This window comes from Anser cygnoides, chromosome 30 (assembly GCF_040182565.1).
Source record: "Anser cygnoides isolate HZ-2024a breed goose chromosome 30, Taihu_goose_T2T_genome, whole genome shotgun sequence".
Taxonomy (NCBI): Eukaryota; Metazoa; Chordata; class Aves; order Anseriformes; family Anatidae; genus Anser; species Anser cygnoides.
The window spans coordinates 1,276,054-1,291,419 of record NC_089902.1 but is presented as its reverse complement, the minus strand read 5'-3'; the positions used below and the strand labels follow the sequence as shown (position 1 = coordinate 1,291,419).

The 15,366-nt window shown below is 51.5% G+C and overlaps 2 protein-coding genes across 2 annotated transcripts; one reads left to right on the top strand and one right to left on the bottom strand.

Annotated features, from left to right (window-relative positions):
• Window positions 1–2,801: 2,801 nt before the first annotated feature.
• Window positions 2,802–3,386, top strand: LOC136787604 (olfactory receptor 14J1-like). The gene has a single exon (XM_066984917.1). The coding sequence runs from the start codon at window positions 2,802–2,804 to the stop codon at window positions 3,384–3,386; it is 585 nt and encodes a 194-aa protein (XP_066841018.1).
• A 5,818-nt stretch (window positions 3,387–9,204) lies between these two features.
• LOC136787603 (olfactory receptor 14C36-like) lies at window positions 9,205–10,167 on the bottom strand. The gene has a single exon (XM_066984916.1). The coding sequence runs from the start codon at window positions 10,165–10,167 to the stop codon at window positions 9,205–9,207; it is 963 nt and encodes a 320-aa protein (XP_066841017.1).
• Between the last annotated feature and the right edge of the window lie 5,199 nt (window positions 10,168–15,366).

Here is a 15,366-nt window from a genome sequence, read left to right as displayed (position 1 = left end):
TCCGATAGGAAACCCCAGTCTTGGAGTCTTGGAAGTGATCATGGACTGTCCAGAGGACAGGGACTTGGAAATGTCGCCAGAGGAGGAGGTGACTAATGTTGAAGAGGCCTTTCTGTCTGATAAACTCCCAGAAGATCCCAGAATATCATGCTCACTGATGGCTCTGCTCAAATAGTGGAAAAGCCATCCCTCTAAAATGTCTGTTGAGTTCAGTCAGTCCATGAATTTGGGCTCCATCTGTCATCACAGTCCTTCACAGCAACAGCGGTGGTGTGTGGTGTCGCATTGTTGTATGCTGAGGCCAGCTCTGGTTCCATCACTGCTGCGCTTCTCGGGTGCTGTCACCACTGCCACTTACCTGGTTTTCCTTCTCTGGGCCCTTCTGCTTGGTGAAACACATCCAGTTTTCCTACACATAACTGTCACACTCACATTTCCTTTGTCTCCTTGTCCTCACTGCCTCCAGTGTTCTGCTCTAACGAGCTCCAACAAAGGCTATGTCAGTGCTGGCCCAGGAGGAGGAGGGCCTGGGCACCACGAGGGATGCCATACAAGCAGTGGTGCCTGCTCACCAGGAACCAGGCCAAGTTCCACCAGGGCTGCCTTACGAGGAGCATGGCCACCAAGAAGATGTGAGGTACCAGACTCAGCTCAGATCCGCTGAGATACCACACAGGTAAGGGTCTAGAGCCAGCAGGAAAAGATGTGCAGGTCTGGGAGTCCCTAGGACAGCCTGGTGTGGAGAGGAGTAAGGGATGTGACAAGGGTGAAAGTCCCAACAGGACCCAGGGCTTTGTGTCCATGGCTCTGGCTGTTGTCTCTGCCACTGAGGCCTAGGAGGAGACAGCTTATCGGTAAAGCACCAGGGCCTTATTGCCTCCTCGCCCCCACCCATGAACCAGGCAGGGCTCGTACCATTCTCCTGCACTTGGCCATGCACATCCCCATCTCCTCCTGCCCCAGGAAAAGCCCTGAGCAGTGTGGGAAGGGAAAGGATCTCCCAGGGGCTAGGGGTCAAGGCCTGACCCTTGTGCTTGGTGACACACATCCATTTTTCCTACACATCAGTGTCACCTTCACATTGCCTTTGTCTGCTTGTCCTCACTGCCTCCAATGCTCTGCTCTAACGAGCTCCAAGGGAGGCTGTGTCAGGGCTGGCCCTCAGGGGGACACTGCAGGAAACTTGCCTCTGACTTGGACTCCTTGAGAGATGTCTTCAATTGTCTCTCAGTGCCTGAGGTTCGTGGGCTCCTCCCCAAAGCCCCTCGAGGGGGGATTCCAATGCCTTGGGCTGGGCGTCTGGTGCTGAGCTGGGCCGGGCTCGTGGGACAGAGAGAGCTCGTGGCAAGAGGGCCCTGGTGCAGAGAGACAGCTGTGCCCAGGAGCAGCTCCTGTGCACAGCGCAGCAGGGCTGGGGGCTCTGACCGCAGGTGGCACGGGCAGAGGAGAGAAGGAGAGAGGGCTTGGAGGCAGTTGGCAGTGGGAGGATGCTGAGAGCTGCCTGCAGGAGAAATCTGCACAGCCCTTGACAAGGTACGTCTCTGGCAGCAGGGCCGTGGGGCTGCACGTCCTGGAAGGGTCTCCTGCTGGGTCTTGTTTCTGGGAGGGCAGTGGGCAATGCAGTAGACCTTGGGAGTCCTTATGGGTTGCACTGTGAGGTGAGGAAGTCTGGCAGAAGCCCCTCGGAGTGCCCTAAGCGAGGTGCCTCCTGTCAGCCAAGAGCGGGGTGGCCCAGCCTCCATAAGGCACTGCAGGTGATGTAAATGGGATATTGGGATACCACAGCTTGCGGATATTCATGTCTGTCTGTGGGGTGTGCTTCTGGTCTGCAGGCTGCAGCTCTCTCGTGGCATCCTTGTGTTATCCAGGTGCCCCAAGGAGGAGATACCTCCGTGCTAAGGCTATGTCCGTGCTGCTGGATGGCTGCCTGTGGGCAGCTGGAGTGAGGCCTCTGCAGCCCTGGTGAAGAGGGAAAAGCTGAGATCCTGCTCATGCAAGACAAGGTGAGGATCCTGTCCATCTACACTAGGACCAAAGCTTTTCTACTTTAAGCAGTCTCCACTTCTTTGGAAACACAAGAGTGTGATCACTGTCCTAAGCATAAGAATATTTGCCTTGCTCTACACTGTGGTTGGATGAGTTCTTTGCAACAACACTGCAAAGTTTATGGATCTCATAAGGGGACTGCACTTGCGTTTCCCCTATGTTCCTGCTTCCCTCCTGCTTCACAGAGGAAAGACTCCTCTGGAGCACACAGCAGCCCCTGCTCCCAGGGCCACTCTCAGAGAGCATCAGCTGCGATTCAAGCGATAGAGCTGCAGAAAGGTTCTCCTGCAAAGAGGGAAGCTTGGGATGAGAGTGCTCAAACAGTTGCAATAGGTTTTCCTCAGAGAAGTCTGTTCTAACTTTTTTCTGCCTTATCTTCTCCAACAGACAGCTGTGTCCAAAGTCAGGAAATGCCCAACATCAGCCCTGTGAGCGAGTTCCTCCTGCTGGCATTCGCAGACACGCGGGAGCTGCAGCTCCTGCACTTCGGGCTCTTCCTGGGCATCTACCTGGCTGCCCTCCTGGGCAATGGCCTCATCCTCACCGCCGTAGCCTGCGACCACCGCCTCCACACCCCCATGGACTTCTTCCTCCTCAACCTCGCCCTCCTTGACCTGGGATCCATCTCCACCACTCTGCCCAAAGCCATGGCCAATGCCCTCTGGGACACCAGGGCCATCTCCTACCAAGAATGTGCTGCACAGGTCTTTTTCTTTCTCTTCTTTATATCAGCAGAATATTTTACTCTTAATGTCATGTCCTGTGACCGCTACGTTGCCATCTGCAAGCCTCTGCACTATGGGAGCCTCCTGAGCAGCAGAGCTTGTGCCCAGATGGCAGCAGCTGCCTGGGGCAGTGGCTTCCTTGATGCTCTTCTGCAGACTACCAACACATTTTCCCTGCCCCTCTGCCAAGGCAATGCTGTGGACCAGTTCTTCTGTGAAATCCCCCAGATCCTCAAGCTCTCCTGCTCAGATGCGTACCTAAAGGAAGTTAGACTTCTGGTGGTTAGTGCATGTTTAGCATTTGGTTGTTTTCTTTTCATTGCGTTGTCCTATGTGCAGATCCTCAGAGCCGTGCTGAGGATGCCCTCTTCTCAGGGCCGGCACAAAGCCTTTTCCACTTGCGTCCCTCACCTGGCCGTGGTCTTGCTGTTTATCAGCCCTGCCTTATTTGCCTACCTGAAGCCCCCCTCCATCTCCTCCCCGTCCTTGGACCTGATGGTGGCAGTTCTGTACTCGGTGGTGCCTCCAGCAGTGAACCCCCTCATCTACAGCATGAGGAACCAGGAGCTGAAAGCCACACTGAAGAAACTGATTCTAGTTGTAGTATTTACTTAGGTAGGAACTGTCTTTCTCTGTTTTCTAGTTTAACTCAAGTTAATCTCAGGCAAGTTGTGACCCTTAGGTATAACATTTGTCCTGCTTTCAGTTAGGACATAGTTAATTTTCCTCCTAGTAGCTGGTAGGGTGCTATGTTTTGGATTAGGATGAGAAGAGCGCTGATAACATGCTGATGTTTTAATTGTTGCAGAGCAGTGTTTACACCAGGCCAAGGACTTTTTGGCTTCTCGCTCTGTCCTGCCAGCGAGCAGGCTGTGGGTGCAGCAGGAGCTGGGAGGGGACAGACCCAGGACAGCTGACCCAAACTGGCCACAGGGGTATTCCATACCATCTGGCGTCATGCTGAACAATTAATATGGGGGGGCTGGCCGGGGTGGGGGGGCTGGCTGCCCGGGGATAGGCTGGGCATCGGTCGGTGGGTGGTGAGCAAATGCATTGTGCATCACTTGTTTGTACACGTTATTATTATTATTATTATTATTATTATTATTGTCATCATCATCATCATCATCATCATTATTCTTTATTTCCTGTCCTAATAAACCCTTTCTATTTATCTCAACCCACAAGTTTTCATTTCTTACTAATTCTCTCCCCCCATCCTAGAGAGGTAGGGGGAAGGATGAGCGAACCTCTACAATGGTTTCGTAGAGGTAAGAGGCTTCAGGTAATGTTGATGCTGCTTTAACACTGAATTGAAACTTTGATGTAAGGCCGTTATCCAGCTTTAAAGAGTAACCTAAATCCCTAAATCTAAATGCTACTCCAACACCCTGACAGGAATCCACTAGTCTAATGTTTTAACTCAAACTGTTCCATGAAGCAAAACTCAGCCCATAGCTCATTCCCTTGCCTTTACTCTGGTGCTCACCCTAATCCCTACCCTTAACACTAGCATTAAAATCCTCTATTAAACCTAGACTTCTAGGCAGACGTAGAACAAAAAACTATTCCACAAAGCTTGCCCATAACCTAACCACAGACCTGACACCCTAAGCAGACCAACACATTTGCTAAATTTCTAACCCAGAAAAGTGAGCCCTAGTCCCACAGAGACTAGAGAGGTCAGCTCTGCCTCAGGATCTCCTGCCCCAGCAGGAGGAATGTGACTGGGGCAGTGACTGGGAGGTCACTTCTGTCTCTGCAGCTGATAGGGCAGCAGCAGGAACGTGTCACGCAAAGGGACTGTGAGGTGCCTTGTGTCTGGAGGTGGCAGGTCAGCCTTGGCTTCTCCCTGGGATGTGCACTTTGGGGCTGACATCTGCCAGTGGCCCTGCTAGGCCAGCAGAAGGCCCCTGCTTGGCATGCTGCCTGTGGGATCCCCTCTGCCTCCATCCCCAGGAGGACCCAGACAGAAAGAAGGCCTGCAGAGGGGTTGTCCTCTCCCTTCTGCTTGAGGCCAGGACTGGACAGCAGGAGGCACAAGGCTTGGCTGTGTCTAGCCAAGAAGCTGCAAGGCCAGCAGCAGGCCCAGGCCTTGGAAGATGCTGCTGAGCATCTATGATCAGACCAAGCGTTCTGTTTCAAGGAACAGCTAGTTAGGGTTGACAAGACATTGACGAAACGATAGAAAGTCCTGGATGAGAGCAAGGTGGTAAACAGAGATGGGTGTCTGCAAACTTCAAGGAAATAGGGCAAAGTGTGGGACAGAACAGGAAAGCCTGCAGAGGAGAAGGCAGAGGGTTCTGGCAGAAAGGGAGGCCCCAACAGCCCTGACGTTTCTGTCCCTTTGCCTAGAGCTTCTGAGGAGACGAGATAGAGTCATTGCAATGGGATCCCTTTGCTTCCTTGATACCCTGTGCAGGGGTGGGGAGGTGTCCTAATGAAGTTCTTCTCGTGGCATCACGCTGCCCACCACATCAGACAGACCCCAAGAAGAGCCCTGAGCCAGACGTGGGGGTGCAGGATCTCCCCTCCCAGTGGCTGGGGTCAGGCCTTGGCCCTTCTGCTTCACCAAAACCAACCAAGACTTTTCTCAGCACAGCGCTTTGCCTGTCTGCAATCATGGCCTCCAATGATCTGCCCTAAGAAGTCCCTGGGGAGGCTTTGTTAGGAACAGCCCTCAGTGGGGCCCATTAATACTCCAAGTCACTTCAACTTTTCCTTCTGACTTTACTTTCTCAAGCAGTTGCATCATTCTCCTCCCAGTACCCATGTTTCACTGACTCAGCACCAAAATACACCACAGAGCTCATTAAAATGCAGAATGTCCTAAGCAACCATATCTCTCCCACAGTTTTCTTCATGTCTTCAAGACTTGTGCAGCTAATTGGAGAGCTTTCATGGTGTAGTTAAGGAGGAAGATTTAAAAGAACATCCTGTCTCATTTTAAAGGCTGAATTTTGTTGCATTTCATTTTGGAGCACCATTTTCCCACAGATATTGGTCTAGAGTTGCTCCTTTGAAGCCCTGCTGAGGTAGGAAGAGCAGGGTTTTTCCTGTTTAAAATCAAAAAACAGGAAATCATGCTGCAATTTAAAAACAAAAACAAACAAACAAACAAAAAAAAGTTCAAGTTCCTCAGTTTTTTCACGTTCCTCATTTTGTTGCCTCCAGGGAAGTTTACCTTCCAATAAGGATGACTGTACATGGTATATTTTACACTGATTAATAGGAAATTTAAAATAGTAGTGTTAATATTAATCCATATCATAGTAATTCAATGATAAATGACGAGTTTCTTGGTAAGGAAACCATTAGACAGAGTGCTGAGAGATGGGCGAGCTGGAACTCCCTGAAGCTCAAAGCAGCAACTGGGTTGGTGAGAGTGGTCTGAATGATCAAAGAGTAAGGGGAGGGCAAAACAGGAGACCCATGGGAAGTGCATAGATCCAGACAGGCAGCTGGAAAGGGGGCATTCAGCAGGGTCTTTGTAATCAAGATGGGTTTTGTGCCTGGAAGATAAGGGAGCACACCATGATAGACAAAGCAATGACAATGCAAGTACAGGTGAACACCAGTATTTCTTCTCCTGTAATGAATACACATCCTGAAAATTAACATTTCATCATGATAGAAATTACACTTCACGTGAGACATTTAATGGAAGGGTTTGAATCATCTGAGCTGAAGAGTAGTTGCTTTATTTGTTAAGTACTAAAAAAATTACAGGGTATTCAGGCAGAGCTTTGCTGTCTGACCATAAGCATAACCAGGGAAAACCTCCTGTGGCCCCGTTGTGACTGAGGCACTTCCCTGGACCAGCAGATGTCAGATAAGACCTGCAGGAGACCAGAGCCCTTTGGGAAAATCAGGTGGAGCCAGGTGGAATTCCCAGGGTACCTCCACTGCCAGCAGTGGTCTTTGTCCCTGTAACTGCAGCTCAGCCCAGCACAGGAAACCCCTTCAAAGACAAACCCCTTCTTCAGTGGGTTCCTGGGATTGACCTAGATTTGAAATGGCCATTGGGAACCTGAGTTACTCTTTCTTATTCCTATGAGACACTTCAACATCCGCCTACCTTCCTGGGTCATCTCTAGCAAACTCAGGCTGAAACACTGAAGTATAGCATGCTTCAAGTGGCTGAGGCAGAACCCATCAGCTTGCCCCACTTTGGGGAATCATCCCCTTCCAACTAGGGATATGAAAGTGAAAAATGTGAAATGACCTGTCAGGTCAATGCGCAGAGTAAGGGAAAGTCATAGGTATTGTGCTGGAGTGTCAGACGGCAAAAAGCACTGCACTGTGCCTCAGAGTAATCAAGGAGACCTAATCCAGTTCATCTGTGAGATAAAGCAGAGTGAAGGACGTTGAGTTGTGTCCTAACATAAAGAAGGATGTACATCACTGCTGAAGGAACTGTCTTTTTGTGCCATCACCAATGCAAATTATACAAGAACTACATCAAATAAAGGTAAGCTGTCCCACCCTGGCCCTGTCACACCATGGGGCAGCGGAGGGCCCTTTTTCAGTTTCAGCCTCTTTTTCAGAGAGGCTTTGCCCTCTCCCTGCGCACCATGGTGCAGAGCCTGGCCCTGGACACTGCGTGAGCGCCGTGCAGGTTGTGGCAGGCTGCGGTGAAGGGACGAATGCCCTGGGCCCCCTTCCTGCTCTGCCCAGGCCAGCAAGGGCCCCGAGCGGCCTCGTGTCCCCTGCCCCTGCAGCTCTGGGCTCCCTTCCCCAGCCCTGGCTCTGCAGCACCAAGCCCTGCTGGGAGCCCTCCCCTGCATGCTGCCACCGCTCCCTGACGCTGCTGGTGCCCTCTGCCGGGCACTGCCCAGCCCAGCCCAGCCCAAATCCTGCCCACCTCTCCCCACCTCCCTGCCCTTGCCTGGTCACCCAGTCTAGGTCCTTTCCTACTGTTCACTGAAGGCCTCTGAGACCTTTGTGCTGTGGCCTCGCTGTGTGTCCTGGCATTGCAGAGCTCCCATCAGCCCGTGCATCCTTTGGCTTGGCTTTACTGTGAAGACCCACTCGCTGCCCACCCAACACAAGGCACACGGCATCCCAGGAGAACCCTTAGGGTATCCTGGTGGTTCCTGATACCTCCCTGATGACGCCAGCCCTGTCACGTTTCAATCCCAGGAAGCTGCTTCTTGACCAGTCAGGGCCTCCAGGGGCACTGGGCATCCACCAGTGACGACTCAGTCCAGCCCTGACTCCCTCACCCCCCACCCCGTTTCTTCATTGTGTCTTTCAGGTCCTGGTTCCCCATGCTGTAGATAAGAGGGTTCACTGCTGGAGGTACTGCCATGTACAGAAACGAAACCACCAGGCCCAGGGATGGTGAGGAGATGGAGGGGAGCTTCAGGTAGGCAAACATGGCATTGCTGACAAACAGGGAGCACTTTTTTATTTTTTTTATTTTTATTTTTATTTTTTATTTTTATTTTTATTTTTATTTTTATTTTTATTTTTATTTTTATTTTTATTTTTATTTTTATTTTTATTTTTATTTTTATTTATTATTGTTTTTATTATTTTTATATTTTTTATTTTTTAATTTTTTTTCTTTTTTTGTTGTTGTTTGTTTGTTTTCTTATTAGACTGACTTTACCTCAACTGATGAGTTCTTGTACTTCTTCTGTTTTCGATTCACATGGTGGCAGTGAGCTAACGGCTCTGTGGTTTTCGCTGCCTGCCAGGTGCAACGAACAGCAGATGAGTCCTTGCCGAGCCCTCATTCCCTACAAGACTGTGCTGTGACCCTGATTTCAGCACATGGATCTAGTGGAGGAACACGAAAGGCAAATATCCTCTTTGTTGTCTATTCCTTGGAAATGTTCTTGACCACAGTTTTTTAAGAAGACATCAGCCTTCAGGCAGAGCCCTGAGGAGATTCTTTACGAGTACTGAAATGTTTCTCTGGAGGCCGGCTGTGCCACTGCCGTGCCCACTGCCTGTCCCTGCCTGCAGTCCCAGCACAGCCCCACAGCAGCACTGGCACCAAGCTACAGGAGCAGCCGGGCCTGACCCCACCAGCAGGGCTCAGCACCAGAGGGGGGCAGTGGCAAGAGAGCAGCTCGGCATGCCCCAAGCGCTGGTGCTCCCTGCCCGTGCTGCTGGGATGGGACTCTTTTCCTCTGCAGCCCTGCACATGGCACTGCCCCTGCAGAGCCAGAGCAGCTCTCACAGGAAGGAAGTCACACAAGGAAGACAGTGCAGGCTCCTTTCTTTTGTTTATGTTCACAGAGGGCCTGGCTCCTGATATGCAGAATCTCTGAGATTGAATGAGATGAATCATATCATTTTAATGGGCAACTTTAGACGTATTAAAACAAAGAAAGTTCTGTAATGAAAACACTCATAAATACACAAACACACACAAAAATAGTTATATATATAATATTCGTTGTTCTTCTAAACATTGATATTACTAGTCATCTGCAGAGGTAGAATGGAAATTTATTGCTTTTGAAACACATCTACTCATTAATTTCCACAGCGCTTGCTTAAGCTCCTTGTTCCTCATGCTGTAGATGAGGGGGTTCTCTGCTGGAGGCACCACCGAGTACAGAAATGACAACACCAGGTCCAGGGATGGGGAAGAGATGGAGGGGGGCTTCAGGTAGGCAACCACACCAGTGCTGACAAACAGGGAGACCACAGCCAGGTGAGGGAGGCACGTGGAAAAGGCTTTGTGCCGGCCCTGCTCAGAGGGCATCCTCAGCACTGCCCTGAAGATCTGCACATAGGACAGCACAATGAAAACAAAACAAACAAATACTAAAGAAACACTAAACACAAGTGCCCCAACTTCCCTGAGGTAGGCATCTGAGCAGGAGAGCTTGAGGATCTGGGGGATTTCACAGAAGAACTGGTCCACAGCATTACCTTGGCAGAGGGGCAGGGAAAATGTAGTGGCCGTGTGCAGGACAGCATTGAGAAAGCCACTGCCCCAGGCAGCTGCTGCCATCTGGGCACAAGCTCTGCTGCCCACGAGGCTCCCGTAGTGCAGGGGCTTGCAGATGGCAACGTAGCGGTCGTAGGCCATGATGGTGAGAAGGGAATACTCTGCTGATATGAAGGAGAGAAAGAAAAAGACCTGTGCAGCACATCCCTGACAGGAGATGGCCCTGGTGTCCCAGAGGGCATTGGCCATGGCTTTGGGCAGAGTGGTGGAGATGGATCCCAGGTCAAGGAGGGCGAGGTTGAGGAGGAAGAAGTCCATGGGGGTGTGGAGGCGGTGGTCGCAGGCTACGGCGGTGAGGATGAGGCCGTTGCCCAGGAGGGCAGCCAGGTAGATGCCCAGGAAGAGCGCGAAGTGCAGGAGCTGCAGCTCCCGCGTGTCTGCGAATGCCAGCAGGAGGAACTCGCTCACAGAGCTGCTGTTGGGCATTTCCTGAATTTGGGAGCAGTTGTCTGTTGAAAAGGAGAAGGCAGAAAAAAGTTAAAGCAGACTTCTCTGAGGAAAACTTATTGCAAGCCTTACAGCACTCTCATCCCAAGCCTCTCTCTTTGCAGGAGAACCTTTCTGCAGCTCTCCTGCTTGAGCTGCAGCTGGTGCTGGCTGAGAGTGGCACTGGGAGCAGGGGCTGCTGTGGGCTCCAGAGGAGTCCTTCCTGCTGTGCAGCAGGAGGGAGGCAGGAACATGGGGGAAACTCAAGTTCAGTCCACTGGTCAGACCAGGAGATTTGCAGTGTTGCTTCAATGAAGGTATCCAACCACAGTGTAGAACAAGAGGCATTTATTTGCTTTATGTTCTGGTAGCTACGCCTGTAATGTTTAGGAAGAACCATCTATTCGGTGTTCCCCTGAGAAGAAACTACCGACAGCTGAGAACAGAGAAGCCCCAGACCAAGTGCAGCTGGACAGGATCCTCACCTTGTCTTGAATGAGCAGGATCTCAGCTCTTCCCTCCCAGACAGGGCTGCAGAGGCCTCACTCCAGCTGCCCACAGACAGCCATCCAGCAGCACGGACATGGCCTCAGCATGGAGGTGTCTTCTCCTTGGGGCACCTGGATAACACAAGGATGCCACGAGAGAGCTGCATCCTGCTGGAGAGCAGCCTCCAGGCCAGAAGAATGCCCCACAGACAGACATGAATATCTGCAAGCCAGCCTGTTCCAATATCCCATCTGCATCCCCTGCAGTGTCTGGAGGAGGATTGGCCACTCCAATCTTGGCTGACCAGGGGCAGCTGGGTTATGACACTCCAACGGGCTTCTGCCAGACTTCCTCACCTCGCAGTGCCATCCAGCAGGACTCCCAAAGCCTACTGCATTGCCCACTGCCCTCCCAGCAACAAGACCCAGCAGGAGACCCTTCCAGGACCTGCAGCTGCATGGCCCTGCAGCCAGAGACGTACCTTGTCAAGGGCTGTGCAGATTTCTCCTGCACGCAGCTCTCAGCATCCTCCCACTGCCAACTGCCTCCAAGCCCTCTCTCCTTCTCTCCTGTCCCCCTGCCACCTGCGGTCAGAGCCCCCAGCCCTTCTGCGCTGTGCACAGGAGCTGCTCCTGGGCACAGCTCTCTCTCTGCTCCAGGGCCCTCTTGCCACGAGCTCTCTCTGTCCCACGAGCCCGGCCCAGCTCAGCACCAGACGCCCAGCCCAAGGCATTGGAATCCCCCCTCGGGGGGCTTTGCTGAGGAGCCCACGAACCTCAGGCACTGAGAGACAATTGAAGCCATCTCTCAACAAGTCCAAGTCAGAGGCAAGTTTCCTGCAGTGTCCCCCTGAGGGCCAGCACTGACACAGCCTCCCTTGGAGCTCGTTAGAGCAGAGCATTGGAGGCAGTGAGGATAAGCAGACAAAGGCAATGTGAAGGTCACACTGATGTGTAGGAAAACTGGATGTGTTTCACGAATGAAAAGGACCAGGCCTTGACCCCCAGCCCCTGGGAAGGGAGATCCTTTCCCTTCACACAGCCAGAGCCATGGACACAAAGACCTGGGTCCTGTTGGGACCCGGCCCAGGTGCAGCACCTTGCTCTTGGACTTGTTGAACCTCCTTAGGTTCACATGGGCCCAAATTTCAAGCTTGTCCAAGACCCTTTGGATGGCATCACTTCCTCTGTTGCAATAAACTACACCACTCAGCTTGGTGTCATCTGCACACTTGCTGAGGGTGCACTCTACCCCACCGTCCCTGTCATTGATAAAGATATTAAACAGTACTGGTCCCAGGATAGACCTTTGAGGGACACCACTCATCACCAGCCTCCAGTTGGACATAGAGCCGTTGACCATCGCTCCTGGGTGTGACCTTCAAGCCAACTCCTTATCCACTCAATGGTCCACCCAGCAAATGCGTATCCCATCTATTTGGAGACCAGGATGTCATGTGGGACCGTGTCAAAGGTCTTACAGAAGTCCAAGTAGATGACATCGGTCGGTCTTCCCTTGTCTGATGTGGTCACTCCATTGTAGAAAGCCACCAGATTGGTCAGGCACAACTTACCCTTTGGTGAAGCCATGCTGGCTGTCTTGGATCACCTCTCTGCCTTGCATGTGCCTTGACATTGATTCCAGGAGGATCCTTCGCATGGTCTTGCCAGGCACAGAGGTGAGACTCACCAAGTTCCTTGGATCCTCCTTTCTCTCCTTTTTGAAAATGGGAGTGATGTTTTACTTTTTCCAGTCACCGGGGACTTCACCTGACTGCCAGGACTTTTCAAATATGATGGAGAGAGGCTTGGCAACTACATCAGCCAGTTCCCTCAGGACCTGGGGTGCAAGTCATCAGGCCCCATAGACTTGTACGTGTTTAGTTTCATCAGGTGTTCCCAAAGCTGCTCTTCACTTACAGTGCGTGGGACTTTGCCCCCCAGCCTCCATCTCTGGGTTCAGGGAAATGAAAGACTCGGGAAGCCTGACTGGCAGGGAAGACTGAGGAGAAGACGTTGTTGAGTCTCTCAGCCTTCTCCATGGCTGTCATTACCAGGTCTCACTTCTCATCCATCAGAGGGGGAACACTCTCCTTGGCCTTTCTTTTCTGAGCAATGTATCTATAGAATCCCTTCCTTTTATTCTTTGCATCCCCTCCCAAGCTCAGTTTCATCTGTGCCATGGATTTCCTTATTCCATCCCTGCACATCCAAAACAAATCCATGCATGAGGGCCTGGAAAAAGGAACCCTGGACCATAGAAGGCATTCTGGAAACAAAACTTGTAGGTAGGAAGCGCAGGTTTGTGGAGGTGCAGAGCTGATTGGCACATTGTACACGACACTCCTAAAGACCGTTTTGCCCTTTTCCCTTCTGAGTACAACGCCACTTCTGTCTCAAGACTAGAGTAGCCAACAGAGGCGAGACAGATACTCTGGGATCAAGAATGTCATCAGAGAGCTGATCCCAATAAGATATGGGGAGGTCAGGATCAGCCTGGACAAGAGAGATGTGAGATTTTGGGGTGGGAAGAAGAGCTTGGCCAGCAGAAATTAATGACTTCGTAGAGGTAAGAGGGTTCATGTAATGTTGATGCTGCAATAACACTGACTTAAAACAGTCACGTATGGCCCTTAACTTACTTGAACCAGGAATTTTAGTCCCTAAACCTAAATGCTACTACAACACTCTGAAAGGAATTCATTTTCTCTCTTGTTCAACCTGATCCCGTCCCTTAACACTAGCATTAAAATGCTCTATTTACCCGTAGACTTCTTGGTAGACCTAAAAAACCCTAAACCATAGAGCTTGTCCATACCTTAACCACAGACCTGAAAACCACAAGCAGAACACCAAACACACCCACTAAAACTTTGCTTAATCTCTAACCCAGAAAGTGAAAAATAGGTACCGAGGGGGCTAGAGAGAGGTCAGCTCTGCCTCAGGATCTCCTGCCCCAGCAGGAGGAATGTGACTGGGGCAGTGACTGGGAGGTCACTTCTGTCTCTGCAGCTGATAGGGCAGCAGCAGGAACGTGTCACACAAAGGGACTGTGAGGTCCCTTGTGTCTGGAGGTGGCAGGTCACCCTTGGCTTCTCCCTGGGATGTGCACTTTGGGGTGACATCTGCCAGTGGCCCTGCTAGGCCAGCAGAAGGCCCCTGCTTGGCATGCTGCCTGTGGGATCCCCTCTGCCTCCATCCCCAGGAGGACCCAGACACAAAGAAGGCCCGCACAGGGCTTGTCCTGTCCCTTTTGCTCGAGTCCAGGACTGGACAGCAGGAGGCCCAAGGCTTGGCTGTGTCTAGCCAAGAAGCTGCAAGGCCAGCAGCAGGCCCAGGCCTTGGAAGATGCTGGTGAGGTGACTTCTGTGTGCTTGGCTGACAGGCTGCAAGGAGCCTGATGGGTTGGGATGCCTGCTTCAGGAGTGGTTTCCACCCTGATGGAGCTTTCTTTGGTAGTAGGAAAGAGCAGGAGAGAAAAAACTGCCACAAGGTGCACCTTGGAAGGGTGGCACTGGCCACAAGGAGGAAGAAATGTCCCTCAAAGAGTAGTGCTGTGGTGACAGAGGTCACCCAAAGATCAGACTCTAGCTTTGTGTTTCAAGGAACAGCTGGTAAAGGTTGACAAGACGTCAGTGAAATGATGGAAATGCTGGGATGAGAGCAAGGTGGTAAACAGAGATGGGTGTCTGCAGACTTCAAGGAAATAGGGCAAAGTGTGGGACAGGATAGGAAAGCCTGCAGAGGAGAAGGCAGAGGGTGCTGGCAAGAATGGAAGGCCCCAACAGCCCTGACCTTTTTGTCCCTTTGGCTAGAGCTTCTGAGGAGACGAGATAGAGTCATTGCAAAGGGGCCTCACTGCTTCCTTGATACCCTGTGCAGGGGTGGGGAGGTGTCCTAATGAAGTTCTTCTCGTGACATCACGCTGCCCACCACATCATACAGACCCCAAGAAGAGCCCTGAGCCAGACGTGGGGATGCAGTATCTCCCCTCCCAGTGGCTGGGGTCAGGCCTTGGCCCTTCTGGTTCAACAAAACCCCATAGACTTGTACTTGTTTAGGTTCATCAGATGGTCTCGAACCTTCTCTTCACTTACAGCGGGTGGGACTTTGCCCCCCAGTCTCCACGTCTGGGTTCAGGGAAATGAAAGACTTGGGAAGCCTGACTGGCAGGGAAGACTGAGGAGAAGATGTTGCTGAGTCCCTCAGCCTTCTCCATGTCTGTCATTACCAGTTCACCCTTCTCATCCATCAGAGGGGGTACACTCTCCTTGGCCTTTCTTTTCTGAGCCATGTATCTGTAGAATCTCTTCCTGTTATTCTTTGCTTCACTTGATAAGCTCATCTGTGCCTTGGCTTTCACAGAATCACAGAATCACAGAATCGTCTAGGTTGGAAGAGACCTCCAAGATCACCCAGTCCAACCTCTGACCTAACACTAACAAGTCCTACACTAAACCATATCACTAAGCCCAACATCTAATCGTCTCTTAAAGACCTCCAGGGATGGTGACTCAACCACTTCCCTGGGCAGCCCGTTCCAATGCCTAACAACCCTTTCGGTAAAGAAGTTCCTCCTAATATCCAACCTAAACCTCCCGTGGCACAACTTTAGCCCATTCCCCCTCATCCTGTCACCAGGCACGTGGGAGAAAGACCAACCCCCACCTCTCTAGAGCCTCCTTTAAGGTACCTGTAGAGAGTGATAAGG

Excerpts from the sequence above, each read along its gene's own strand:
- LOC136787604 (XM_066984917.1), top strand. The coding sequence starts at position 2,802 with ATGTCCTGTGACCGCTACGTTGCCATCTGCAAGCCTCTGCACTATGGG.
- LOC136787603 (XM_066984916.1), bottom strand. The coding sequence starts at position 10,167 with ATGCCCAACAGCAGCTCTGTGAGCGAGTTCCTCCTGCTGGCATTCGCA.